Genomic DNA, 24,041 nt, shown 5'->3' on the forward strand with positions numbered 1-24,041 from the left:
ATTTAAAAACTCTTCCCTTGATAAATACTTCGACAAAATATTTTGGCATTTTACATCATCATGACCAATCAATTTAGCCGTTTGGAGGCCACGCCCACATCATTGTTTCTCAACACATTGTGGGGTCACGTGTTTTATGAACTCTCTCTCCGTCTCTCTGTCTCTGTCATCGTATTCCGGACGTTTCCATCCTTGCACATGTAAGCCGTCTCTCTCTGACACTCTCTCTCACTCTCTCACTCTCTCTCTATGTGTTACGGATGTTTCCATGCCTGCATGTGCAAGCCATCTCCCTCTAATGTGTCTGATGTTTCATCCTTTTCGCAGATCATCGGTGCTGTCAAAGCATTTTCCTGAGCTCGGTATACATTGGGTGGTTTGCCATTACATTCCCAGCAGAAGTTAGGGCAGGAATTTAGATTTGGCCATGCTGCCAGTGATAGCTCAGCTTCTCTTCACGGACACCGTGGGGTCTTTACCATCCACCAAACAATGCTGGCAGATGGGAATCCCGTTTAACCTCCATCTGACGGCACATGCTTTGATGAATCACCCGACTTGTGAAACACCAGGACAACAGCTTATAGCTCGGCCGAGATTCAAATCCAGGATAGACAGCTTCGACGCGAGTGTGCGATCCCCACGGCTCTCCTTCCAGCCATATACACTCTCCAGTCCACAAATGATTTTGAGTGAGGAAGAGTAAGATTCCCCTCTCTCCGACTTTCCTCCATGTATATATTTTTTGGTCCTTTTCCACCTTTCTTGAACATTTCCATTTGAAATTTCCTGCTCCAACAAAAACCAAGAATCCTTCCATGACATAATAACACACCAGATTACCATTCTGTGAATTATGCTAATGTTTATCAGACCAGGAACAAACCAGCATATTGTGTGGGATTTGAATCTGGGTTTCTCACTTCATGAGTCCTGGGTTCAGATGGGAATTCCAAACAAGTCATTGTTGATTATAATAAAGAAATCTTTCATTTCTCTCCTCCATTTCTCATGTCCCATATTTGTCTTTGTGCTCTTCCTTGTCATCACTGAACTTTTTAATGAATATAGCTGCTGTAATCAGATCATGTGAATAAAGCGAAGATTGTTGAGAAATAGACCCACAATGCCTGTCTTGTCACATGATTGTGGAACCATGTGCTGTGAATTCCTGAAAAAAATATTAACCATAAACTGATAACGCTCTCCAACTGATGTTAATCTCAATCCTCATCCACTGTAACTGGTGAATGAAACTTCTCCCATCATTTTAATTTGTCCTTTTTTCTGCAGGCAAACTACTGTGGATACCAAACGAGGAAGCATATGAAGAACATCTGTGATGGAAATGACATGGTTACTTTTCAGGAAGAACCAACAGATAAAGCTACTCACCAGGTGCATTCCTCGCAATCAAGTTCTCCGAGCTGCCAGGGACATTCCAGCAGGACGAGATCTTGCAGTCCAGGTCCCAAATGTGATCTTGACTCAGCTCTTGAGGTCGAGCGCCGAGTACAGATTGGAAAGGTTATTCAACCTCGAGTGGATCATGATGGTGGCACCACATCACGTGATATGAGTTTGATCATCACCAAGAAAATGTCTCCACAAAATGATGATGTGGTGTTTTCCCATGGGCTTGAGACAAGTGGGATCAATAGTCACTTCCTGGTTTAACCTGCCAAGGAAGGGGCAGTCATCACCATCCAATCAGGATACAGAGCATATCGAGCCAGGAAGGATTTGAAAACAAAGCATCAAAGTGCAACAACCATCCAGGTAAGAAACAACATTTTAGAAACATTTTAAACAATCTCCAAACTATGAAATAATCTGCAGTGCTGAAGATTTAAATTTTGGATTGACCTCGCTGGTGATCCCACCTGAATCCATTGTTCATGATTCCTCCAATTCAATCCCATCAAACACATTCATCTCTCCATTATTTACAGATATCCTTGTAATTTGTATTATAGAATGAGCCGTGTCTGTCGATCTGTCTGTCTGTCTGTTTGTCGTGTTTTAACTTGAGAACGGATTAACAGATTTCAATGAATGGAACTACTGTGGATTCAGGGAACTCCGGGGAAGGTTTGTGGTGAAAACATTTCGTTTTTTTGGGGTACATGGACACACGTGGGGAACCTGCAAACACCAACTTGTGGCGCTGGTTATCCCCCCACTCCCAGGGTTCCTTTTTCTTCTTGTCCTATTGATGAGCCATTACAGCAAAGATTGGTATTTCCATCAGCGAAGTGAAGGGTCTCATCGTCTGGTTTGTTTAAAACTTGACTCAGGACCTCCGCTGTTTACCCCACAAACACAAAGCGAAAAGCGAGGTTAAGCAATTGAGAGATAAAGCACTGTCTGCCTTCTGTCCACGAATGTCAGTTTATGATCGAGGAACAACTTGATTTAAATTGAATGTTTTCTTTTGTACCTGAAGTGTAACATACACCTGTAGTCCAACAGGATGTTCGCTCTGAATCCGTCCTGATCACACATGTGCAGAGAGGACTGAGAAAATATTTTCCTCTTTCTACCTCTTTGGAAGTGAAACAAAATTGAAAATCATTCCAAACAAGGAACATTATGGTTTTAAGGATGTTATAAAGGACACAAACAATTGGCACAAAGAACGATGTAACGTGTTCATTCAGGTGGTGTAAGAGATGCTGAGTCAACAGCAGTAAATTCCTGGAGATTATTTTTCTTCGACCTTTGAAATCTTTATTTAATTTCAATGTAATTATATATGTTTGAACACTGCAGAACACAAAATCGCCTTCTTAGCAATTTAAAAAACCCTTCCCTCGAGTAATACTTAGACAAAATATTGTTGTGGTTACCAGATTCGCAAACCACCATTCAGGTCCCTTAGGTGAGGTATCTCGGTAAGTGCATGTGTAGTTAGGCCCAAACCCGTTGTCTAGTGGGAATACATGTCATTTATACGTGCTGCGACTCTTCAGGATAGCCGTTTTTCTTTTACTATCTTTATTTTGGACCAATCGCCATCACCACAACCACAACAACAACCACCAACCACAACGCCGCTTCACCACAACCGCCATGACCTTTACCGTCACAACTCGCCACCATCGCATCACCGTCATCTCGCGCCACTCATGGGCACCGATGCTGGACTCGTGTAGGGCGCACGTTGAACAGCGTGTACAAAATCACGGATTTTCTGCTTCAAAAACGGATCGAAAACGACACACGGCCACTTTTTGCCGTCCAATCGGTGAGCGAGGGGCGAATTGGCCCCGCCCCCAGGGCGATCGATATATGCAAATTTGTGGATCAAAAAGCCTTCACGCCCACTTTTTGTCGGGCCAATGGGGAGCGAGGTGAAAGGTCAAAGGGAGGGGGTCAAAGGCGAAGTTACGGGGGGGGGATAAAAGGACGGTGTTCGTCAGTCAAAGGAGTAGTAAAGGTCGGAACGAGGCGAAGGAGTCGGAACAGAGAGTCAAGACTTCGCGGGCGGTGGAGCTGCTCGTCGTGTGCGTTGAAGTCGGAACGGAGGGGACGAGCTGTGGAGAGGCGGCGAGGGCGGACGAGGTGCTCGCGTCGTGCAGGGAGCTGCACCCCTGGGAGGCCGGCAGCGCGACCTGGCCGAGGTGGAGACGCTCGTCGCGCACATAATAAAGATCCTCTATACCCCGAGCATCAGCAACCCCCTCCTGTTTCCCCCGCGCTGAGATAGTGCGACCAAGGGGGCCCCGTTCCCACCCCCTGCCAGGCACTGTCCACGAGGCCCGCGGGTTGCGGGGCCATCGCCGCTCCGCGTCTCATCACCAGACGGGTAGGCCCGACCAGGTCTCGGCCCCAGGCCTACCTCATTCTTGAGGGTATTTCTTTTCCTTGGTTTTGGGTATGTGTTGTCGGCGCCGTCTGTGAAGTAGAATTGTATAAGTGTTGCCGTGTGCTCGGTAGTCGGTATTAGCTCTGCACTGTGTTTTCACTTTTATGTTTGCTTTTTGTGTAAATGGAATTGTGTTTTCTTTTTTGTGTGCATTTGGTGGAATTGTATTTGTGTGCTTCCCGTGTGCCGAGAATAAATGTGCTTTATTGTTGAACTGTTCTCCGCTTCGCTTCGTCTTTTCCTCCATTGAATCCCCATCTTGCTTCACGTAGTGGGCTGAATACGCCCGATAATTAATCGAACCGTCGAGGTCGACGATAACACCGCTCGGTTATTCTGATAGTACGGAACGGGTCGCTTAAGTGGCCCGTGTCCGAAGTCGACCTGCGGCGAGGTGCGATTGCCCGGTCTACCCTCCGCGTGGGTACTTAGGTAGTTCGAATTTGGCGAGCAACCCTATCCCACGCGGGGGCTGATTGGCTCGATCGCGGTGAGACCGAAAGGTCCACCCGTGACTGGTTCCCGGCGTTAGTCCGAGAGGGTCACGACTGGATTGTCCGTCCGGTGGGCGACGTGCCGCGATTCGAGTTACGTGGCCGTCGCACGCCGGCGGGCGCGAAGACCGCAACACTGGTGTCAGGAGTGGGATGAGGCACAGCGGTTGAGTGCCCTCGCGTGCGTGGGTGAGGCACCGCGGGTGAGTGCCCCCGCGCGAGTGAATGGAGCACCACGTGTGAGTAGTATGGTTTGTGTGAGTAGTGAGGCACGCGTGAGTGAACGGCCGTGTGCAAGGTCGCTGTGTGCCAGGGAGACCGTGTGTGTGTGAGAGAGCGGTATGAGAGGGAGATGTCGGTTGGCATGCGGGAGCACGCAGCCGCGTCTCCCCGTGTGAATGTGATGGAGTGGACTGTGTGCGTCGTGACACGCAGGTGTGCGTGGGTTGAATGGAGACGACGACGGCGACATGAGAAGAGAGAAAGCCGAGTAGCGGCTGTAGTTGTTTCGCGGACCGTGCCGGGTTCACCCAGCAGTGAGCACGCGGTTCGTGCTGTGCAACGCACGAGACCACCACGTGCTCGCTTGCGAGAGTGAAGTCCCGGTCCGGAAACGCACGCGGTGGATTTGCCGATCCCGCGGACGGACAAAGTTTAGGCAGGTAAATGGATTTGGACCGGACGGGTTCTCCACGCGATCGTGTGTGTTCAGCTCCAACGGGCAAAGCACATGTGTTCGCGTGGGGAACCCCTCGAGACGTGTGGCTTGTTTTTTTTTTATGCGCACGGTGACGTCATGGCTGCACGTGGGGTTGGAATCCGGCAGGAGGGGTATCTCTGCCGGATGGTCCCGTCCAAGGAGGGACGAGGAACACGTGCAGCTGCATGACGTCAAGGGCAGGTGCAAAGTGCGCGAGCTCTGAGTTGCCGCGCAGGTGCTGCGCATGGGAAAAAAAAAAAAAAAAGAAAAGCAAGCCTCACTTTCGGGTGTACAGGATTCCTGGGCAAGGGGTGAAAGACCCCCTTACCTGGGCACAGGATGGAAACTAGTTAGGGGGAAGGGTTAGCTTAGTTAGACCGACTTCATGGGGCAGGGGTAAGTCCTCATGGAGTCCGTGGAATGGATTAGTTAGAGGGATTGTAGCCAGATTTAGGTTGGGAAAAAAAAAAATGATTTATTTTGGAGACAGAGACAGACTTGTGAATGTGTAGTGGGGACGTAGCTTAGCTACGTAGTGTTAAAAGGAACGTGCTGTAGTATAAGGGACGACGTGGGAGCACGAGTTAGTTAGGGGATGTAGTTAGGAGGATGGCAGAGTTCAGCGGTGTGTGTGTTGAAGAGTTGTTGGTGAGTTGTGAGGTGAGTACTTGGTGAGTGAGTGAGGCCAGCGGGTCTGTGTGTATGGAGCGAATGGGGAATGCATGGTGCGATGAGTGATTGGGGGGAGGAGTGACTCCCGCCCAAGGGACCCCGGGGTCAGTGTAGAGTGAGTTAGGGGGTTAGTCAAATTGAAAAATGGAGGTCGTTTTGTTGTTGGTGGGAAAGTAGGCTCGAGACCCATTTGGACGGGGGCAGGAGCCCTGTTGACGGGCTTGGGAGCGTGGCTGTGAAAGGTGAGTATCGCTGAGTGGGTACCCCGGGCACCAGGCTAGTCGGCCGCGGTAGGCCAAGGGCCCATGGGGGGCCGGGATAGCGTAGTGGGCACGGGTGCGCCTGCTTGGTGCGGGGGCCCGGGGCGCCATTAGCCGCGTGGGCAGTGCAGTGGGCACGGGTGACCCTCGGAAAGGGGCCCGGGAGGCCGGCCTGCCACGTGTGCGTTTCAGGGGAGGTGCCATGGGGGGCACTCCCCGGTGTTAGGGAGCTGGTAGGCTCGGAGGCAGTGTAGTGCCCGGGGGTGCCATAGCGGGAGATTCGGCAGAGGGTCGTGCCTGCCGGAGGGAGCCACGTGTCCCAGCCAGGAGACCGTGTGAGGGCACGGAGAGAAAATTGGGGGGCGAGGCCCGAAATTGTGAGGACACCAACACAGGCGACGGGAATCTGGGTTGTTAGAACCAATAGTTTAAGCGAGAGGCGCTTGTTGAAAGCCCCGGGGTAGTTTAAGAGTTAATGGTTAGGGTAGATTAGGAGATGTACCCCTCCGCACCATCCATCCCCTCGCTGTCGTTGTGGGCCGCTGGACCCACTTGGTGTTAAGATCGCCGAACTCTGGGGAGGCCATTCTGAGGCTTGAGTTGGGCCTCGACACAGGACGTTAGCTCTCCCTTGTTCCCCTCCGGGAAGGGAACGTAGGGGTTGGGAGTAGGCTCGGTGACAGGATAGGTTAGCCGAACAAGGACGATAAAGGGGGTTAGGGGACGATTTATAGTGGGGAAGTAAAAATAAAAACAAACAAAAAAAATAAGTTGGGGCTAAGTTGGTTTTTCACAAATTAAGGGAGTGGGTATGTACAGTGACAGGCAAAGGCGATAGGTTGGGAGGGAGACAGGTAGGTAGGTCCGAGCCCGCCTTCCAAGTGGCCAGCACCACCGCACTCCCTCCACCAACCTCCACTGAACGGCAAAGGCTGGCCACTTCATCGGCTGGCCGTGTTTTGCTTCAAGGCGGAGGCCGGCCAAGTTCATCGGCAGCTGTGTGCTGCAAGGCCTGTGCCGGCCAGTTCATCTGCTGGCTGTTTTTCTTCGAGGCCTGTGCCGGCCAGTTCATCTGCCGGCTGTGTTTGCCTGCAACGGTCTTCTTCTGCCGGCTGTGTTTGCCTGCAGCGGCCTTCTTCTGCGGGCTGTGTTTGCCTGCTGCCTTTGCCATGCCATGCCCACTGCCCATGTTCACCAGCCCCGTTCAATTTTGCTTTGCCCCCCCCCTGTTCATTTCCATGTGCGCCAGGATCTGAAAGCAACAGTTTGCAAGCTGCAAGAACTGCCCTGTTGGCAGCTACAACACGGGCCTGCAGTGGCGGCCCGTGCACCGTGTTTGTGTTCATCCATCCATTCGTTGTGCTCATTGCGTGTGCCACTTGAGCTGGCACGGAGACTGCGTTGTGCAGCCCATGCACCGTTGTGGTTCACTGCGTTCAGTTCAAAAGGGAAGGCCTTGGACTGCGTGTGAGCAGCCAGCCACGTTCCCTGTCACCTGCATTGTTTGAGCCAGAGACTGCATGCGGGCAGCCTGGCTCCCTGCTAACTGCTTTCTTTTGCAGAGTTCAGTGATCCTGGGCCATGGTTTAGTGTAAAATTTGTAAGTTAAGGTTAAGATGTACTGTACATATGAGTGCGCCCCCGGCATGTATGTCTTAGCGCCGGCAATTTTATTTAAGTCGTCCGTGTGAGTGAGTTTGTTTAGGTAGTTACGCAGCCCTCAGGTTATTTATTTTGGGGACACGAATACCATGAATGTCGCACTCAGGGATCCGTAGGTAAAGTGTACTAGGGGAAAACTACACATGATGGCACACGAAAATTTGACGACTCGGGACGAGTCTGTAAAAAGGGAAGGGGGTAGTGTTGTGGTTACCAGATTCGCAAACCACCATTCAGGTCCCTTAGGTGAGGTATCTCGGTAAGTGCATGTGTAGTTAGGCCCAAACCCGTTGTCTAGTGGGAATACATGTCATTTATACGTGCTGCGACTCTTCAGGATAGCCGTTTTTCTTTTACTATCTTTATTTTGGACCAATCGCCATCACCACAACCACAACAACAACCACCAACCACAACGCCGCTTCACCACAACCGCCATGACCTTTACCGTCACAACTCGCCACCATCGCATCACCGTCATCTCGCGCCACTCATGGGCACCGATGCTGGACTCGTGTAGGGCGCACGTTGAACAGCGTGTACAAAATCACGGATTTTCTGCTTCAAAAACGGATCGAAAACGACACACGCCCACTTTTTGCCGTCCAATCGGTGAGCGAGGGGCGAATTGGCGCCACCCCAGGGCGATCGATATATGCAAATTTGTGGATCAAAAGAGCTTCACGCCCACTTTTTGTCGGGCCAATGGGGAGCGAGGTGAAAGGTCAAAGGGAGGGGGTCAAAGGCGAAGTTACGGGGGGGATAAAAGGACGGTGTTCGTCAGTCAAAGGAGTAGTAAAGGTCGGAACGAGGCGAAGGAGTCGGAACAGAGAGTCAAGACTTCGCGGGCGGTGGAGCTGCTCGTCGTGTGCGTTGAAGTCGGAACGGAGGGGACGAGCTGTGGAGAGGCGGCGAGGGCGGACGAGGGGTGCTCGCGTCGTGCAGGGAGCTGCACCCCTGGGAGGCCGGCAGCGCGACCTGGCCGAGGTGGAGACGCTCGTCGCGCACATAATAAAGATCCTCTATACCCCGAGCATCAGCAACCCCCTCCTGTTTCCCCCGCGCTGAGATAGTGCGACCAAGGGGGCCCCGTTCCCACCCCCTGCCAGGCACTGTCCACGAGGCCCGCGGGTTGCGGGGCCATCGCCGCTCCGCGTCTCATCACCAGACGGGTAGGCCCGACCAGGTCTCGGCCCCAGGCCTACCTCATTCTTGAGGGTATTTCTTTTCCTTGGTTTTGGGTATGTGTTGTCGGCGCCGTCTGTGAAGTAGAATTGTATAAGTGTTGCCGTGTGCTCGGTAGTCGGTATTAGCTCTGCACTGTGTTTTCACTTTTATGTTTGCTTTTTGTGTAAATGGAATTGTGTTTTCTTTTTTTGTGTGCATTTGGTGGAATTGTATTTGTGTGCTTCCCGTGTGCCGAGAATAAATGTGCTTTATTGTTGAACTGTTCTCCCGCTTCGCTTCGTCTTTTCCTCCATTGAATCCCCATCTTGCTTCACGTAAAGGGTTGGTAGTGGGCTGAATACGCCCGATAATTAATCGAACCGTCGAGGTCGACGATAACACCGCTCGGTTATTCTGATAGTACGGAACGGGTCGCTTAAGTGGCCCGTGTCCGAAGTCGACCTGCGGCGAGGTGCGATCGCCCGGTCTACCCTCCGTGTGGGTACTTAGGTAGTTCGAATTTGGCGAGCAACCCTATCCCACGCGGGGGCTGATTGGCTCGATCGCGGTGAGACCGAAAGGTCCACCCGTGACTGGTTCCCGGCGTTAGTCCGAGAGGGTCACGACTGGATTGTCCGTCCGGTGGGCGACGTGCCGCGATTCGAGTTACGTGGCCGTCGCACGCCGGCGGGCGCGAAGACCGCAACAATATGATGGCATTTTACGTCATCATGACCAATCAATTTAGCTGTTTGCTGGCCCCACCCACATCATTGTTTATCAAGACATTGTGGGGTCACGTGTTTTATGAACTCTCTCTCCGTCTCTCTGTCTCTGTCATCGTATTCCGGACGTTTCCATCCTTGCACGTGAAAGCCGTCTCTCTCTGATGTCTGATGTTCCATACTCTTCGCAGAGCGTCGGTGCTGTCAAAGCGTATTCCTAAGCAAGGTATACATTGGGTGGTTTGCCACTACATTCCCAGCAGAAGTTAGGGCAGGAATTTAGATTTGGCTGGGCTGCCAGTGATAGCTCATGTACTCTTCACGAAGGACACCGTTGGTACTTTAACATCCACCAACCAATGCTGGAAGACGGGAATCCCGTTTAACCTTCATCTGACGCACACACTTTGATGAATCACGTGACTTATGAAACACCAGGACAACAGCTTATAGCTTGGCCGAGATTCAAACCCAGGATAGACAGCTTTGATGCGAGTGTGCACACCCCGTCACAATCCTGCCAGCCATATACACTCTCTAGTCCACAAATGATTTTGAGTGAGGAAGAGTAAGATACCCCTCTCTCCTACTTTCCTTCATGTATATATTTTGGTCCTTTTCCACCTTTCTTGAACATTTCCATTTGAAATTTCCTGCTCCGCCATAAACCAAGAAGCCTTTCGTGACATAACACACCGGATTACCATTCTGTGAATTATGCTAACTAGTGCGGGCCCGTAGGTGCGTTCCAGTCTGTGCAGCTTCGTTCCTTCGCTCTCGTAAAAGTCGACTGGATTGGGGCATTGTTTCAATTAGATCGGACCAACCGTGTCATAAATGGCCATAACTTGGGAAACACCTGGGAAACATAATCAGGTCCCCAGCGTCAATTGTGACGTCATATCAAACGAAGAAGAATAATAATTGACGCCCCTCTCTCTCGCCCTCCTCTCTCTCCCCCCTGCCCCCCTCCCTCCCCCCCAGTCTCGCCACCCCTCTCTCTCTCTCTCGCCCCCTCTCTCTCCCCCTGCCCCCTCCCTCCCCCCAGCCTCGCCGCCCCTCTCTCTCTCTCTCGCCCCCACTCTCACCCCCTCTCCCGTCCCCTCCCTCGCCCTCTCCTCTCTCCCCCTCTCTTGAATTGTGATGCCCCCTCTCTCTCGCCCCTCTCTCTGTAAATGTATTCACAAATGTCGACCAAGCACAACAATTAATTCAAACCTTGGGAAAAAACAGCTTTCAAACCCTTGGGAAACAGCTGTTTCCCATGGGAAAATTCAAACCTTGGGATTAATTAATAATTTGAACAATTAATTCAAACGGGAAAAAACAGTTTTCAAACTTTGGGAAACACTTGGGAAACAGCTGAAACGGATGAAGAACGATATCAAACCTTGAAAAGGCACACACTCAGGTCACCAGCGTCGATTGTGATGTCATACCAAACGAAGAAGAAGAATTGTGTTGTCAATCGTGCAAAAAAAAACAACAAAAAAATAAACATTGTGGCATCATTCGTGACATCATAGCACCGTGTCCTGTCATTGGTTGACAGACGTTATTGATCATTATTGGTTAACAGACAATATATAGGTCGTTATTGGTTGACAGACATTGGTCATTGTATCACGTTATTCTTTTTATTAGTCAATTATTGTGCTATTATTATTATTAATATGTTGTTATCATTATTCTGAGATATCTTTGGGAAAAAATGGCATGATAAGGTGGAATGACACTTTAGCTGCACACCTTTCCAACACTGAAAAAGCAATAAAATGGCCGTAACTTGGGAACCGCTCGTCCGATTAATATCAAACCTTGAAAAGGCACATCCAGGGGTCCCCGGCAATATTCGTGGGAAGTTTCAATCAGATCGGACTGGTGGTCGTCGAGAAACGGCGGTCGCAGACAGACAGACAGACAGACAGACAGACAGACAGACACACACACAGATTGCTGGAATTATAGATAGACTAGTACGTGCCCGTAAAAAAAAAAATAAAAATAATAATAATAATAATAAATAAATAAACCACACAGGCCGTTTCTTCGCTCTCACATGCCCGGACGTGCGTGACCCGGAAGTTCGATATTATTCGCAATTTATTTTTAATACCCAATTATTCAATTAGCGTTGAAATGAAAACGAGAGATGAACCTTCAGAGTGTAGGCTTTATTCCATTTGATTGGAGCCGCTTCTACGGGCACACCAGGAAATACAGACGCAGCAAGGAGTACATAAGCAGTAAGGTATACACGCGCAACTAATCACCGCAAAATAAATCAGTATAAGCACGGAATCCGATATACTCTCAATTCTCACCATTCAACGAGCACCAAGTGAGCCACCGACATAAAACGACAATGCCCCTGGGACAATCACCCCCGACCGAGCCGAACCTCAGCTTTATCTCTTCCGTGCTCGAGCCGTGCAACATGTGATCACACGTCACGACCTTCAATTCACCACATTCTCCCCGTCTTTAAAATGTAACTAGAGGCCCAACTAACGCACTATGATTACTTCAGCACTATAGGAGTATACATTTCAAGCAACGCGAACTATCTAAACCACAGAAGCATACATGCCAAGCAGTGAGGATTATTTTGAGTTGTAGGAGCATGGTAATGAGCATCGATATATGATGTAACGAGCATATAGGAGCATGAGCATCGAGGATGCCAGTAATCCCCTTTACAGATTGAGTCGGCGAGGGGGTATTATTCGTCGACCTCTCCGGGAGTAAATGGCGGTTTCACTTGAGGGAGGGTTCCGATCCTCTTGGTGAGCCTCGACTCGTGCCGGAGATGACTCCCCGATCGCTCTCGGGTGGAACGCGGCAGCTCCGTCGTCACCATTCTCGGGTGGAGTTCCTGGGGGGGGAACACCTGGGGAGGGGATGTCAGAGGGAGGAGTGCCAGATGGTGGTGTACCTGCGGGAGGAGTACCTGAGGGAGCCAAATGGCGAACCGACACAGTGGTCTCCCTGCCATCCGGGAGCCTGACATGAGCATACTCTGGATTAGTATCGATGAGTTCGACCTCTTCCACCATGGGTTCATACTTGCTTTGTCGTACCGGGCGTTTCATGAACACTGTTCCGGGATGGGTTAGCCAGTTGGGCACTGATTGGCCGTCAACATAACGTCGCTGGTGAGTAAATATTCGCTCGTGAGGAGTTGCATTGGTGGACGTACAGAGCAAAGAGCGTATGGAATTCAGAGCGTCGAGAAGGGTAACCTTCCACCACTCGGGGCCCAGTCCTCTCGATTTCAGCCCCAGAGTTACGGCTTTCCAAATAACTCCATTATATCGTTCCACCTGCCCATTTCCCTGTGGGTTGTAACCCGTCGTTCGACTAGTTGCTATGCCGAGCTCTAGTAGGAATTGTTTTAGCCCGGCCGACATGAAACACGGCCCTCTGTCTGAATGTATGTACGAAGGTTTCCCAAACATAGCGAAGAGGTCAGACAGACATTTCACGACAGTGCCCGAGGTCATATCCGAGCACGGAAATGCGAAAGGGAACCTTGAATATTCATCAACAACAGTGAATATGTATCTGTTGTCTGTCTCGGTCGGCAGGGGCCCTTTGAAGTCAATGTTTAGTCTCTCGAAGGGAGAAGTGGCCTTGATCAGTCTGCCAGAAGCCGCGCCATAGAATCTGGGTTTTAGTTCAGCACAAACAGGGCATGAAGCATTCATTTGTTTAATATCTTCGATAGAATAGGGAAGGTTTTGTCTGCGCACGAAATGTGCCATTCTGGTTACCCCTGGGTGGCACAGAGACACATGGAGGTCTTGCAAAGCCTGACTGATTGTCGCCGAGCAGTAGACCCGCGAGAAGGTGTCTGCAGCAGGGTTTTCCCTCCCGGGCCGGTAGACTATGTCGTAACTATAGCAGGCTAGGTCTATCCGCCATCTCATAATTTTTTCATTCTTAATTTTCCTGTTATTTTTCCCATCAACCATGAATGCCACGGATCGTTGGTCCGTAACGAGCGTGAAGTGGTTTCCCAGTAAATAATGCCTCCATTTACGCAGGGCTTCGACAATAGCGTACGCTTCCTTCTCTATCGCTGAGTGTCTCTGCTCGCTTCCAGAGAGAGTTCTCGAGAAGAACGCGACGGGTCGCCCAGACTGATTAAGCGTCGCAGCTATCGCGTGATCAGAAGCATCTGTTTCCACCACGAAGGGCACCGAGCTATCGATCGATAATACCACGGAATTACGGATATCATCTTTGAGGTTGTGGAAAGCTTTTACAACAGCGGCATCTGGTGGAAAGTTTTTGCAATGCACTAGGGGATGTATTTTCTGGGAGTATTGCGAAATCCATCTCGCATAGTAAGCGAACATGCCGATCACCCGGCGCATTGTCTGCAGGTCCTGAGGTGGGGGTAGCTCACGGAGCGGGCGCAATCGTTCAGGATCAGGCTTAATCGTGCCGTCGGCTATTGTGTAGCCGAGAAGGTCAATTGACCTTGCCGAGAATACGCATTTCTCGTAGTTGAGGGTCAGATTATATTTTCTAGCAATGCTCAAGAATCTGTCCAGATTCATGTCATGTTCCCCCTGATCCCTACCGCACACTGTGACATTGTCCACGTAAACAAAAGTGTCTTTGAGGTTTTCATCTGAGATGATGTCGTCCATAACCCGTTGGAAGCAAGCTACCCCATTCGTGACGCCGAACGGAATCCTCCTGAATTGGTAGAGGCGTCTACCTGCCTGGAACGCGGTGTAAGGTTTGTCTTCCTCTCGGATGGGAATTTGATGATAGGCGCTTCGCAAGTCGATGGTACTGAATACCTTATAATTGGCCACGCGTTCGACCATCTCATCTATGCGCGGCAGGGGGTAGGCATCGAGTTGGGTGAAGCGATTGACCGTTTGGGAATAATCGACAACCATTCGTTTCTTATGATTCTGATTGGTGGTCACCAACACCTGTGCACGCCATGGCGAATCACTCGGTTCTATAATTCCTTCTTCCAGTAATCGCTTGGTTTCTGAAGTGATGAAATTCATATCAGCAGTGGTATATCGCCGCGATTTGATCGCTATCGGTTTACAGACCGGCGACAAGTTAGCGAACAGCTGGGGGGACGTTACCTCTGCGGTGGTCAAAGCGTTTAAAATTAGACGAGGCTTGCTTCCTCCAAAGGGTATTTCGACGCTCGTGTGCTGCTTGAGGACATTATGACCCAGAATTACGTCTGCGCACAAATCACGAAGCACCAGTACCCTTACATCCCGATGCGTGTACCCTTTTACGTCCAATTCAACATTGCAGTACCCTCGTACGCGGGACTGTAGTGATGTGGCGGCCATGCATACCGTATTGTCTGTCGGGTGGATTTTCCATTTCCTGCCCTTCACTAGCGAGCTGTTGACGAAACTTTCAGAGCTACCGGTATCAATCAGAGCCTCAGCCATATGCCCGTTAATTCGTATGTTGATGATAGCCTTGGATAGATTCCCCGGTGAGGCTGCAGTTAGTTTCTTTTGCGAGTAGAGAGCCACAGAAGTGGGTTTATTTCTCCTTAGAGTAGATTTACATACCCTGGCATAATGCCCTTTCTTGTCACAATTCATGCATGTAGCATCTCTGGCGGGTCATTTGTGGCGGGGTGTCTTTTGTACCCACAAAAGAAGCATTTACCAACCGGAGTAGTTGCTGAGGAGTTTGACGAGGTCTGGGTATCTGGCTCCTCGGGTTTTTCTTCATCCCCTGTGTCTGGCTGTGTCTGTGTCTGTGAGGTTCCTTGAGTTTTCACCGTAGCAGCGTTCATTAGCAGCATCGGTGTCCCAAATGACTCAGATTGCTGCTGAGCCGTATCCATCGCTCGAGCCTGATCGACTACCTTGTCAAGAGTGGGTTGCGCTTTCTCTAGTAAGCGTTGCCGTATGTGGGCTGATCTAAGTCCTTGGATAAATGCCTCCCGGGTCGCTTCCTTTCGGTGTTCCTCGGCGTTTACGGCCCGGAAGCTGCCGTCTTTTCCCAGCTGATTCAGAGCTTGCAGGAATTGATCGATTGTCTCCCCGGCTGCTTGCCTGCGTGTGTTGAGAAGATGTCGTATGTATACCTCGTTCTTGCGCTTCACGTAGAGTGCCTGCAGCACGTCGATCGCTGCTTCGTAGGTGTCACACTCCGAGAAGAGCCTGTATACGCCGGGCGAGACATGATTCACAAGGGCGGCCAATTTGTCGGCTCCCTCTTCGATGATGGTCAGATAGTGTGAGAAGGAACGGAACCAATGCGACCATTTCATTTCTGAGTCAGTCGCGTTTGGGTCTGCGTCGAACCTCTCCGGTTTGTAGATCTTGTCCATCGTTGGTTGAGAGAGCTGAGAAAACCAAATGGAATAAATTGAAATGAAAACGAGAGAAGAACCTTCAGAGTGTAGGCTTTATTCCATTTGATTGGAGCCGCTTCTACGGGCACACCAGGGAATACAGGTGCAGCAAGGAGTACATAAGCAGTAAGGTATACACGTGCAACTAATCACCGCAAAATAAATCAGTATAAGCACGGAGTCCGATATACTCTCAATTCTCACCATTCAACGAGCACCAAGTGAATCGCCGACATAAAATGACAATGCCCCTGGGACAATCACCCCCGACCGTGCCGAACCTCAGCTTTATCTCTTCCGTGCTCGAGCCGTGCAACATGTGATCACACGTCACGACCTTCCATTCACCACAAGCGTCAACGTATTTTACCTTTTCGCAATGTCGTGGCAAGGAAAAACAAAAAGAGAAGAGAAGAGAGAGAAAAAATTTACTTCCTGGTTCGGAGCATACCAGCACTCTGATGTTCCCGAAATTTATACACCGTCTAATATGAAAACGATCATAACTTGGGGCATTGTGTTTATCTATAAATGCGCATAAGAAATCGAGAAATTATTAGAATACACGAAGTCATCACTCTCCAGAAGTCCGTACGTTGTAACCCGTAATGGGGAACGCAGCTGAGCTTCCCTTCACCATCGACCACACCCACGCAACAACGCGTCTTGTCATTGGTTTGGTAAATAAATGGCCATAACTTGGGAAGCACTTGTCCGATTAACATCAAACCTTGAAAAGGCACATCCTCAGGTCCCCAGCAATATACCTGGCAAGTTTCAATTAGATCGGACCAGAGGTTGTCGAGAAACAGCGGTCACACACACAGACACACAGACACACAGACACACACACACACACACACAGACACACACACACACACACACACACACACACACACACACACACACACACACACACACACACACACACACACACACACACACACACAGATTGCTGGAATTAGAGATAGATGTTAATCAGACCAGGAACAAACCAGCATATTGTGTGGGATTTGAATCTGGGTTTCTCACTTCATGAGTCCTGGGTTCAGATGGGAATTCCAAACAGGTCATTGTTGATTATAATAAAGAAATCTTTCATTTCTCTCCTCCATTACTCATGTCCCATATTTTTCTTTGTGCTCTTCCTTATCATTAATCAACTTTTAAATGAATATAGCTCCTGGAATCAGATCATGTGTATAAAGCTTAGATTGTTGAGAAATAGACCAACAATGACTGTCTTGTCACATGATTGTGGAACCACGTGCTGTGAATGGCTGAAAAAAAAATTAACTATCAACTGTTAACGATCTCCACGTGATGTTACTCCAAATCCTCATCCACTGCGATTGGTTGAGTGAAGCTTCTCCCATCATTTTAATTTGTCCTTTTCTCTGCAGGCAAACTACCGTGGATACCAAACGAGGAACCATCCGAAAGTTACAAACCAGGTGCACTCCTCACCATCAATCTCTCAGAACTCTCAGGGATATTCCAGCAGGACGAGTTCTCGCAGTCCATGTGAAAGTCCCAAATGTGATCCTGACTCAGCTGTTGAGGACCATCGACGAGTGCAGATGGGAAAAGTCATTCAACCTCGAGTGGGTCATGATGGTGGCACCACATCACATGATATGAGTTTGAACATCACCAAGAAAACAACTCTACCTGATGTTGATGTGGTGTCTTGTTATGGACTTGACGGAAGTGGGATGAATAGTCACTTCCTTGGTGACCCTGCCAAGGAAGGGGCAGTCGTCACCATCCAATCAGGATACAGAGGATATCGAGCCAGGAAGGATTTGAAAACAAAGCAACAAAGTGCCACAACCATCCAGGTAAGAAACAACATTTTAGAAACATTTTAAACAATCTCCAAACTATGAAATAATCTGCAGTGCTGAAGATTTAAATTTTTGGATTGACCTCACTGGTGATCCCACCTGAGTCATGATTCCTCCAGTTCAATCCCATCAAACACATTCATCTCTCCATTATTTACAGATATCCTTGTAATTTGGATGAAAGTTCACTTGTTCTTTCTGATATCCATGTTATACAAGTGATATCGAGCAAACTGGAGTCAGATACCCCTCCCTGAATCTCCATCCTTCTCTGTCGTTTTATTCTTTCATTTTGAACATTTACATTTGAGATTTATTTTGAGTGGTGAGGGGTTGTCAGGCACTGCAAAGAGGAGTAATCTATGATCCTAAGACCTCAGTCAAATATAAATGTTCAGTGGTGGATCTGGAACTTATAAGCTGAAGTAGAAAACACAATAATTGTCGTATCTTGCAGTTGCTCCCACGTTGTACATTGTTAGCAACAGAGTTAATTCAAGTATCAACATGGTATGATCATATCTTCCCTTTTTGGTGCTGTCATGCTTGAGGTCCGGCTAACACAGACCCTCTGATCCACAGTTCTAAGACCTCTGCGAACGACCAAATGATCTCCGAATTCCCACTGTTTTCAACAGATTATAATGATATATATATATATATATATATATATATATATATATATATATATATATATATATATATATATATATATATATATATATATATATATATATACTGTGTTCTATTAACCATAAGCAATCCCCCAAGAATCGTTCAATAAAACCTTGACTGGAGGTTGCTCATGTGGGAAAGCAGAAGGTGGGAAAACGTTTCCTACAAATCATGGTTTCCTTAAAATTAATACGGGGAACAAGGGAGGACAGGACATGATAGACTGGTGATCGACAACCACAAATCTGGAAGTTAAGGGAGCGCAATCAAACTTGGAAACAAGAAAACTAAACCATGCTCTTGGAACCAAAATATCAGAATCAAACCCGAAGCAAAAAGGGCATGCAGGGACTTGCGGAGGCACAATCATATCTCGGAGTACCACGATGGTATGGTTGTGCAGGTGGGTATGGCACAGGATTGGTGCACTATGGGGCAGGATGGTGGCAACAAGGAGATGGCGATGAGGAGATACCTTTGTACTCTTTCAAACCGAGACGAGACAGAAAGGGAGACAGACACACAGAGAGAGAAAGTTAACTAATCCACGCTCAAAACTTAACCCACCCCAAACCCACCTCCTTCAAATTCCCTGCTTTCCTTTCTGAAAGTCCCTGTAATGTCCATCTTGTATACCCCGTGTTCCCCACCCCATCCCTCTCCCGACCCTTTTGTCTCATGCACCCCTTGCTTTGCGTTGTGCATTTGCGTTAGCACTAAATGAGCCTCGATAATGTAGACCAAAAAAAAAAGGACACACAGAGACAGACAGACGATGAAAAAGTCTCCTTGAAGCCCAATTTCAGTCCAACCACTCTTGAACTATCAATGTACGTATGCGGCACCAGCTTTTACTCTGTTCGGACCCGAATTCAGGCACACTGCCTGAAATTGGCCGCCCCCTATCAGTAGGCGGCTTCACCTTCCAGACAATACCGCCGCTGTCCGGCGCTGCACAGCTTACAACACCACCATGGCCTGCTGTCTGGCAAAACGGCCCGTGAAGACTCCATTTCAAACAGGGAAATGCTTTCCATGTGCCTTTGTGTCCACAAGTCCTCCAGTAGGCCTCACCATACTCCGCCCTAAATTACAATTACCGACTTTTCGGTGGAGATATTATCAATGGCTTTTTTCTGACAGATCCCTAATACAGGCGAAAATGTAACCTACTGGAACACCCGGACCATGCTGAATTATTAAAGAAATTTAAATGATCAAATAGAGCTTTATCGTGTTCTTGAAAAATGCAAGCAGAAGCTTGTTGGCATCTCATATGCAGCCGTGAGTGATCAGAATAAGCTCTTTATTTAATAGTGAGTGCATTCTTCAAGCAGCTAAATAAATTTCAGATTTTTCAAAATGCAAAATGGACGGATTTTACCGAAAAACCTCCCGAAACCAACTCTCAGTTCAAAACCATTGTTGGAAAAAGAGTCTCAATGAAGCCTCTGAGACCACAGAAGGGAGTGGAGACAGCAGTGAGCTGAAGGAGGGAAGGGGTAAAACATCAACTCCATAACGTATATCCAAGTGATTTGAATCAGGGTTTGCAGCGGCGTGATCCCTCGGGGTAGATGGGATTGCCCAACAAGTCACCAACGGTTTGAACAAATACATTTTGTCCTTCATTTCAACAATACTCAGATTATTTCTCATTTGTCTTAGTTTGCTCCTTTTTTTTTCTGCTGTTTTTGTGAAAGTTTTTCTTTTTTTTTGTTCTTGATTTCTGTACTTAAGTTAATCAAATGCTCATCCACTGAGACTGTTTGGATGAGGCTTCAACCAGCAAATGATTTTGTTCCTTTCACTACAGGCAAACTACCATGGTTACGGGTCGAAGAAAGATCTTGATTCAAAGATGAAAACATCGACATTTCATGAACAGGATGAACGAGACGACATGTTTAAAGAGGAAGCTAAAGTATATTACCGCAAAGTCCTTTTGAGAAGTAAATTGGGAGATTCTCACGAACAAACATCTCGTGCACCAGTCAACGGTTCCCAGAATGAGGCACTCAAAGATACCCTTGCTGCAGGAAATGTTTCTCCGAACGTCTCTGTTGTCACATCAATGAACATTTATAACCTGAAAATCTGTCCAGAATTAGGGAATTAATGTGTTTTGTACTAAGCAAACTCCCCACCTGAAAACTCCAGTGCAATGACCCCGGAGAAACTGAAAGGACGGATCAAGTTTAGGGATAACTTTGTCCTCCGGTGAACTGAATTAGGGTGAGTGAAGTGAAGCTGAGTTTCTTGTGAACAACTACATTACACTCCCTCTCTCAACAATTTTACTTTCTTTAATTTTCTCTTTATCAACGGCCAAGTTTATCCTCTGATAACGAATGGCACTCAGTTTCTCATCACATTTGCCGTTTTTATAGCCGGTCAAAGAAACATCTTTAATCGTACTTGGACCATTTCCATGTAGTGCATTCCCAGATTCCTCGAGGGAATCCTTTCTGATCATTGACTTTCTCCATAACTTCATGGACATATTTTATTACCTTGTTTGTTTCTGTCTTACTGATTATATGTGTGTAATTCCAGAAACAATTAATAAAGTATTCCATCACTTCATCGACGTATCGTACGACCTTGTTTGTTTCTATCTTGCCCATTCCTTGGAAATCCTGACAATAATCAACTATTTTCTGGGTATTTTTGTGAAGAATTTTCCGAACTCGTGAAAGTGTGTTCATGATACCAAGTGAGACTTCAGAGATGATAACAACGGTGTTTTGGAGACTTCAGCGCAGTCTCAGTGTACGGATCATCCGTGGATGAAACTCTTCAAGTCTGAGCCTTCGTTCCCAAACTAAATCTCGTGTTGTTTGTGTTGCTTTGTTTGTCATCATTTTCTAATTGAGATAAAATTTAATTTTTGACTTTTGTTGTTTGAGATTTTGTGAAAGAGAAGGAAATCGATGGGACACACCAACCAATGACTGTTCCACAGAGACATCAGTGTCACGCCTTGTTTCCTTATAATAATAATCATACATTTTACATGTCAGACACTTTATAATCACCTTTCATGAAAGCTTTGGAGATTATGTGCAAGAGCTTTCTTTTAAAGTTGATTTTTCAACATTCTCAACGGAATATCATTTAATGGTTTGATCAAAGGGGTTTGATTGTTGAAAAGAATTCAGTGATCAACAAACCAGGAGTCAACAAAATCGGATTTGGAAATGATATCCAGAGAGAAGAGTTTGTCCAATTATTGTAATTCCGTTTCTCTCGACACTGTAAGATCGTGTGGAAATCAAAACTGCGTGCTGTCCTTCATTGTGTTTCGTTTCATTCATTCTCTCCACATTGTACTCCGTGGTCTTTTTGAAATCAAGCCTGGTGATGCCGCCCCGTGTTAGTTCATGCAGAAGGCACATATCTGAGTCTATGGCAATTACCTGGAGTAAAAAAGTGACTCCAGAACCACAGATACAAACTCTTGAAGTGTCGACATGCACGTTTTGTGGCGCAGTGAAGATGTACGTGTAAAATGACTGACACCGATTGGTGAAACGATGCTTTGTTAATTTCCTCTGCAGTTAGGACTGTAGCCCCATGCCTCCCACAAGGGACAGCGATGCACGTCGTCTTGCCAAGAACAATGTAACATCCGTGAAAAATCATCCAATGGTCTTTGTGTGCTCGTTCCTTTTCATGTAATTTGTTTTTATTCTGACAATATACACGGGTTGAAAAATCAGTTTTTTTTACCTTAACGGGAATTTCAAATTCTCGAAATAAACTCCTTTGTTCCACAATGACATTTCACTCTTCTTCACATTTAATCCTCATTTTTCAAATCCTTCACTCAGGAATATTTCTTTGGATGTCCTCCTATCTGTACTGTAAGAGAGATGTTTGTCTGTCTGTGTGTTGCCATTTTTCTCAGAGATGGCCAAATGGAACTTCGTCCAAGTGGAGGGAAGATGAATGATTATTTTCTACTGCACACGTGCCACGGTGCAAGTGTTTCATTGACCCCTGCTGCAGACACGAGGGATTATTAACCGTGGCATTAGCCATGGCCCCACCCCAGGCTGCTCCCAAAGGTAGTGGGTGTTTGTAGTGTTTATAAATGGGTTGCAAAGCCGAAACAAAGGATATGTTTGAAAATCGTACTATGTATGATAAACATTTGGCACGGTAAGACACACAACTCTCATTTGTAAAAACAACAGATGGATAATTTTAAAGTTTTCCTCCCCAACCACCCCGTCACGATATCAGATACCCCCTCGCTATTTCTGAGTTTTCTGGATCTAAATAAAAACTCTGAACGTATGTGTTTGAGTGTGATGACATCATATCATTCATATGTACCTTGTAAGAATATTTTCAGGACCAATATGAAATATTCTGTGGGTGTAAAAAGTTGTAGGAAGTGTGACCTTGAAGACATTCCTTATAATTCATCACCAAATGTTAATAAATTATGTATAAATGGAATGTTTGTTCAATACCTGGTCTGTAATCGATCTTTTTAAGTGAATTTTTTGAGAAAATGCTCTCGAAGTGAAAAGCAAGGTTCAGGAATTAGTTCACGTATGTCTGTCCGTCCATCCATCTTATCAGATTATGATCGAGGATCAACTTATTTGAATTGAATGTTATATTTTTAACACCAATTGGAACATGAATAGTGAAACAAACCCAGGCTGTTTTACCCTATTTTGGCCCTGAATTTGTCCCAATTGTGCTTGCGTTGAGGAGTGAGTTCATATTTTTAGTCGGTCCTCTGATTAGCAGTCAACAAAATTGATCATTCCAAAATAGGAAACTTACTGTTTTTCAGGATGTCATAAAGGACTGTACAACTCAGTTGGCTCAAAATACCACCTGACCAACAACAAATTGCAACAAAAGGTTTTTCAGTGGTTTTCATTCCTCCTGGATATCCTGATCAACAGAAAAAAGTCTACCAAAATCTGACATCCGGAAATGGGTTAAAACAGTCATTTTCAAGATGCCCGCCACCAGGTTTTGAAATAACTAAAACAGCTATAACTTCTTCAATAATTGTGATAAAAACATAATTGTTGGTTCTGGTCCATGGTTTTAATGGATCAGCAATCCACTAGTGTCAATACAATTTAGAACTGATCAGTATTTAACATGAAATCTAAGATGGTGGCAAAATTCAAGAGAGAAAAATCAATAAATTTTCCATCTGAACCAAAATCACTGAACACCTGGTGCCACTGAAACATTTATTTGTGAACATTACATAATGGCAGTTTAGGTTACAATTTCAGTCCTCATCACTGTCCTCTAGTTCCTCAGAGGCTTGATTTAGTGGATCATCACAAAACGTCACTTGGCATGATCCACATGCAGACGTACACGAAAGCCCGTTCTTTCTGCAGCTGCAACGGGGTGTGTCACAAGCTGTGCTGCAGTTGCAGTGTATCATCTTCAGAAGAGTGTCTGGTGCAGCATTCATGGCAGTCATGATAGGTACAAATCGATTGTCTTCAAGTCCCAGCCTGATATATGCAGTCAGCTGCATGAAGATCTCCACCAAAGTACTCAATCCGCCCTTTCACTATGAATGACCAATCATCGGACTGATTCTCACAGCACTCCAGAATG

At 47.2% G+C, this 24,041-nt stretch overlaps 1 protein-coding gene across 4 annotated transcripts in view; it reads left to right on the forward strand.

Annotated features, from left to right (window-relative positions):
- LOC147014359 (uncharacterized) overlaps positions 1-21,091 on the forward strand; it is a 47,680-nt gene extending 26,589 nt beyond the window's left edge. Inside the window, exons 11-12 of one of the 4 annotated variants that reach the window (XR_015050748.1) lie at positions 1,294-1,779; positions 17,313-17,439. Coding sequence is in view for 3 of the 4 variants with exons in the window: in XM_085852271.1 (XP_085708397.1) it covers positions 17,313-17,750; positions 20,248-20,550 (741 nt within the window). In the remaining variant the exon portion in view is untranslated. Of the gene's footprint in view, positions 1-327; positions 881-1,293; positions 3,547-17,312; positions 17,751-20,247 lie in introns of those variants that run through there. The other 3 variants (XM_085852271.1, XM_085852272.1, XM_085852273.1) reach the window with 3 other exon arrangements.
- Positions 21,092-24,041: the final 2,950 nt, after the last annotated feature.

The sequence above is a fragment of the Eptatretus burgeri genome, chromosome 13, assembly GCF_056783735.1.
Source record: "Eptatretus burgeri isolate ZD-2024b chromosome 13, Ebu_testis_v1, whole genome shotgun sequence".
Lineage (NCBI taxonomy): Eukaryota > Metazoa > Chordata > Myxini > Myxiniformes > Myxinidae > Eptatretus > Eptatretus burgeri.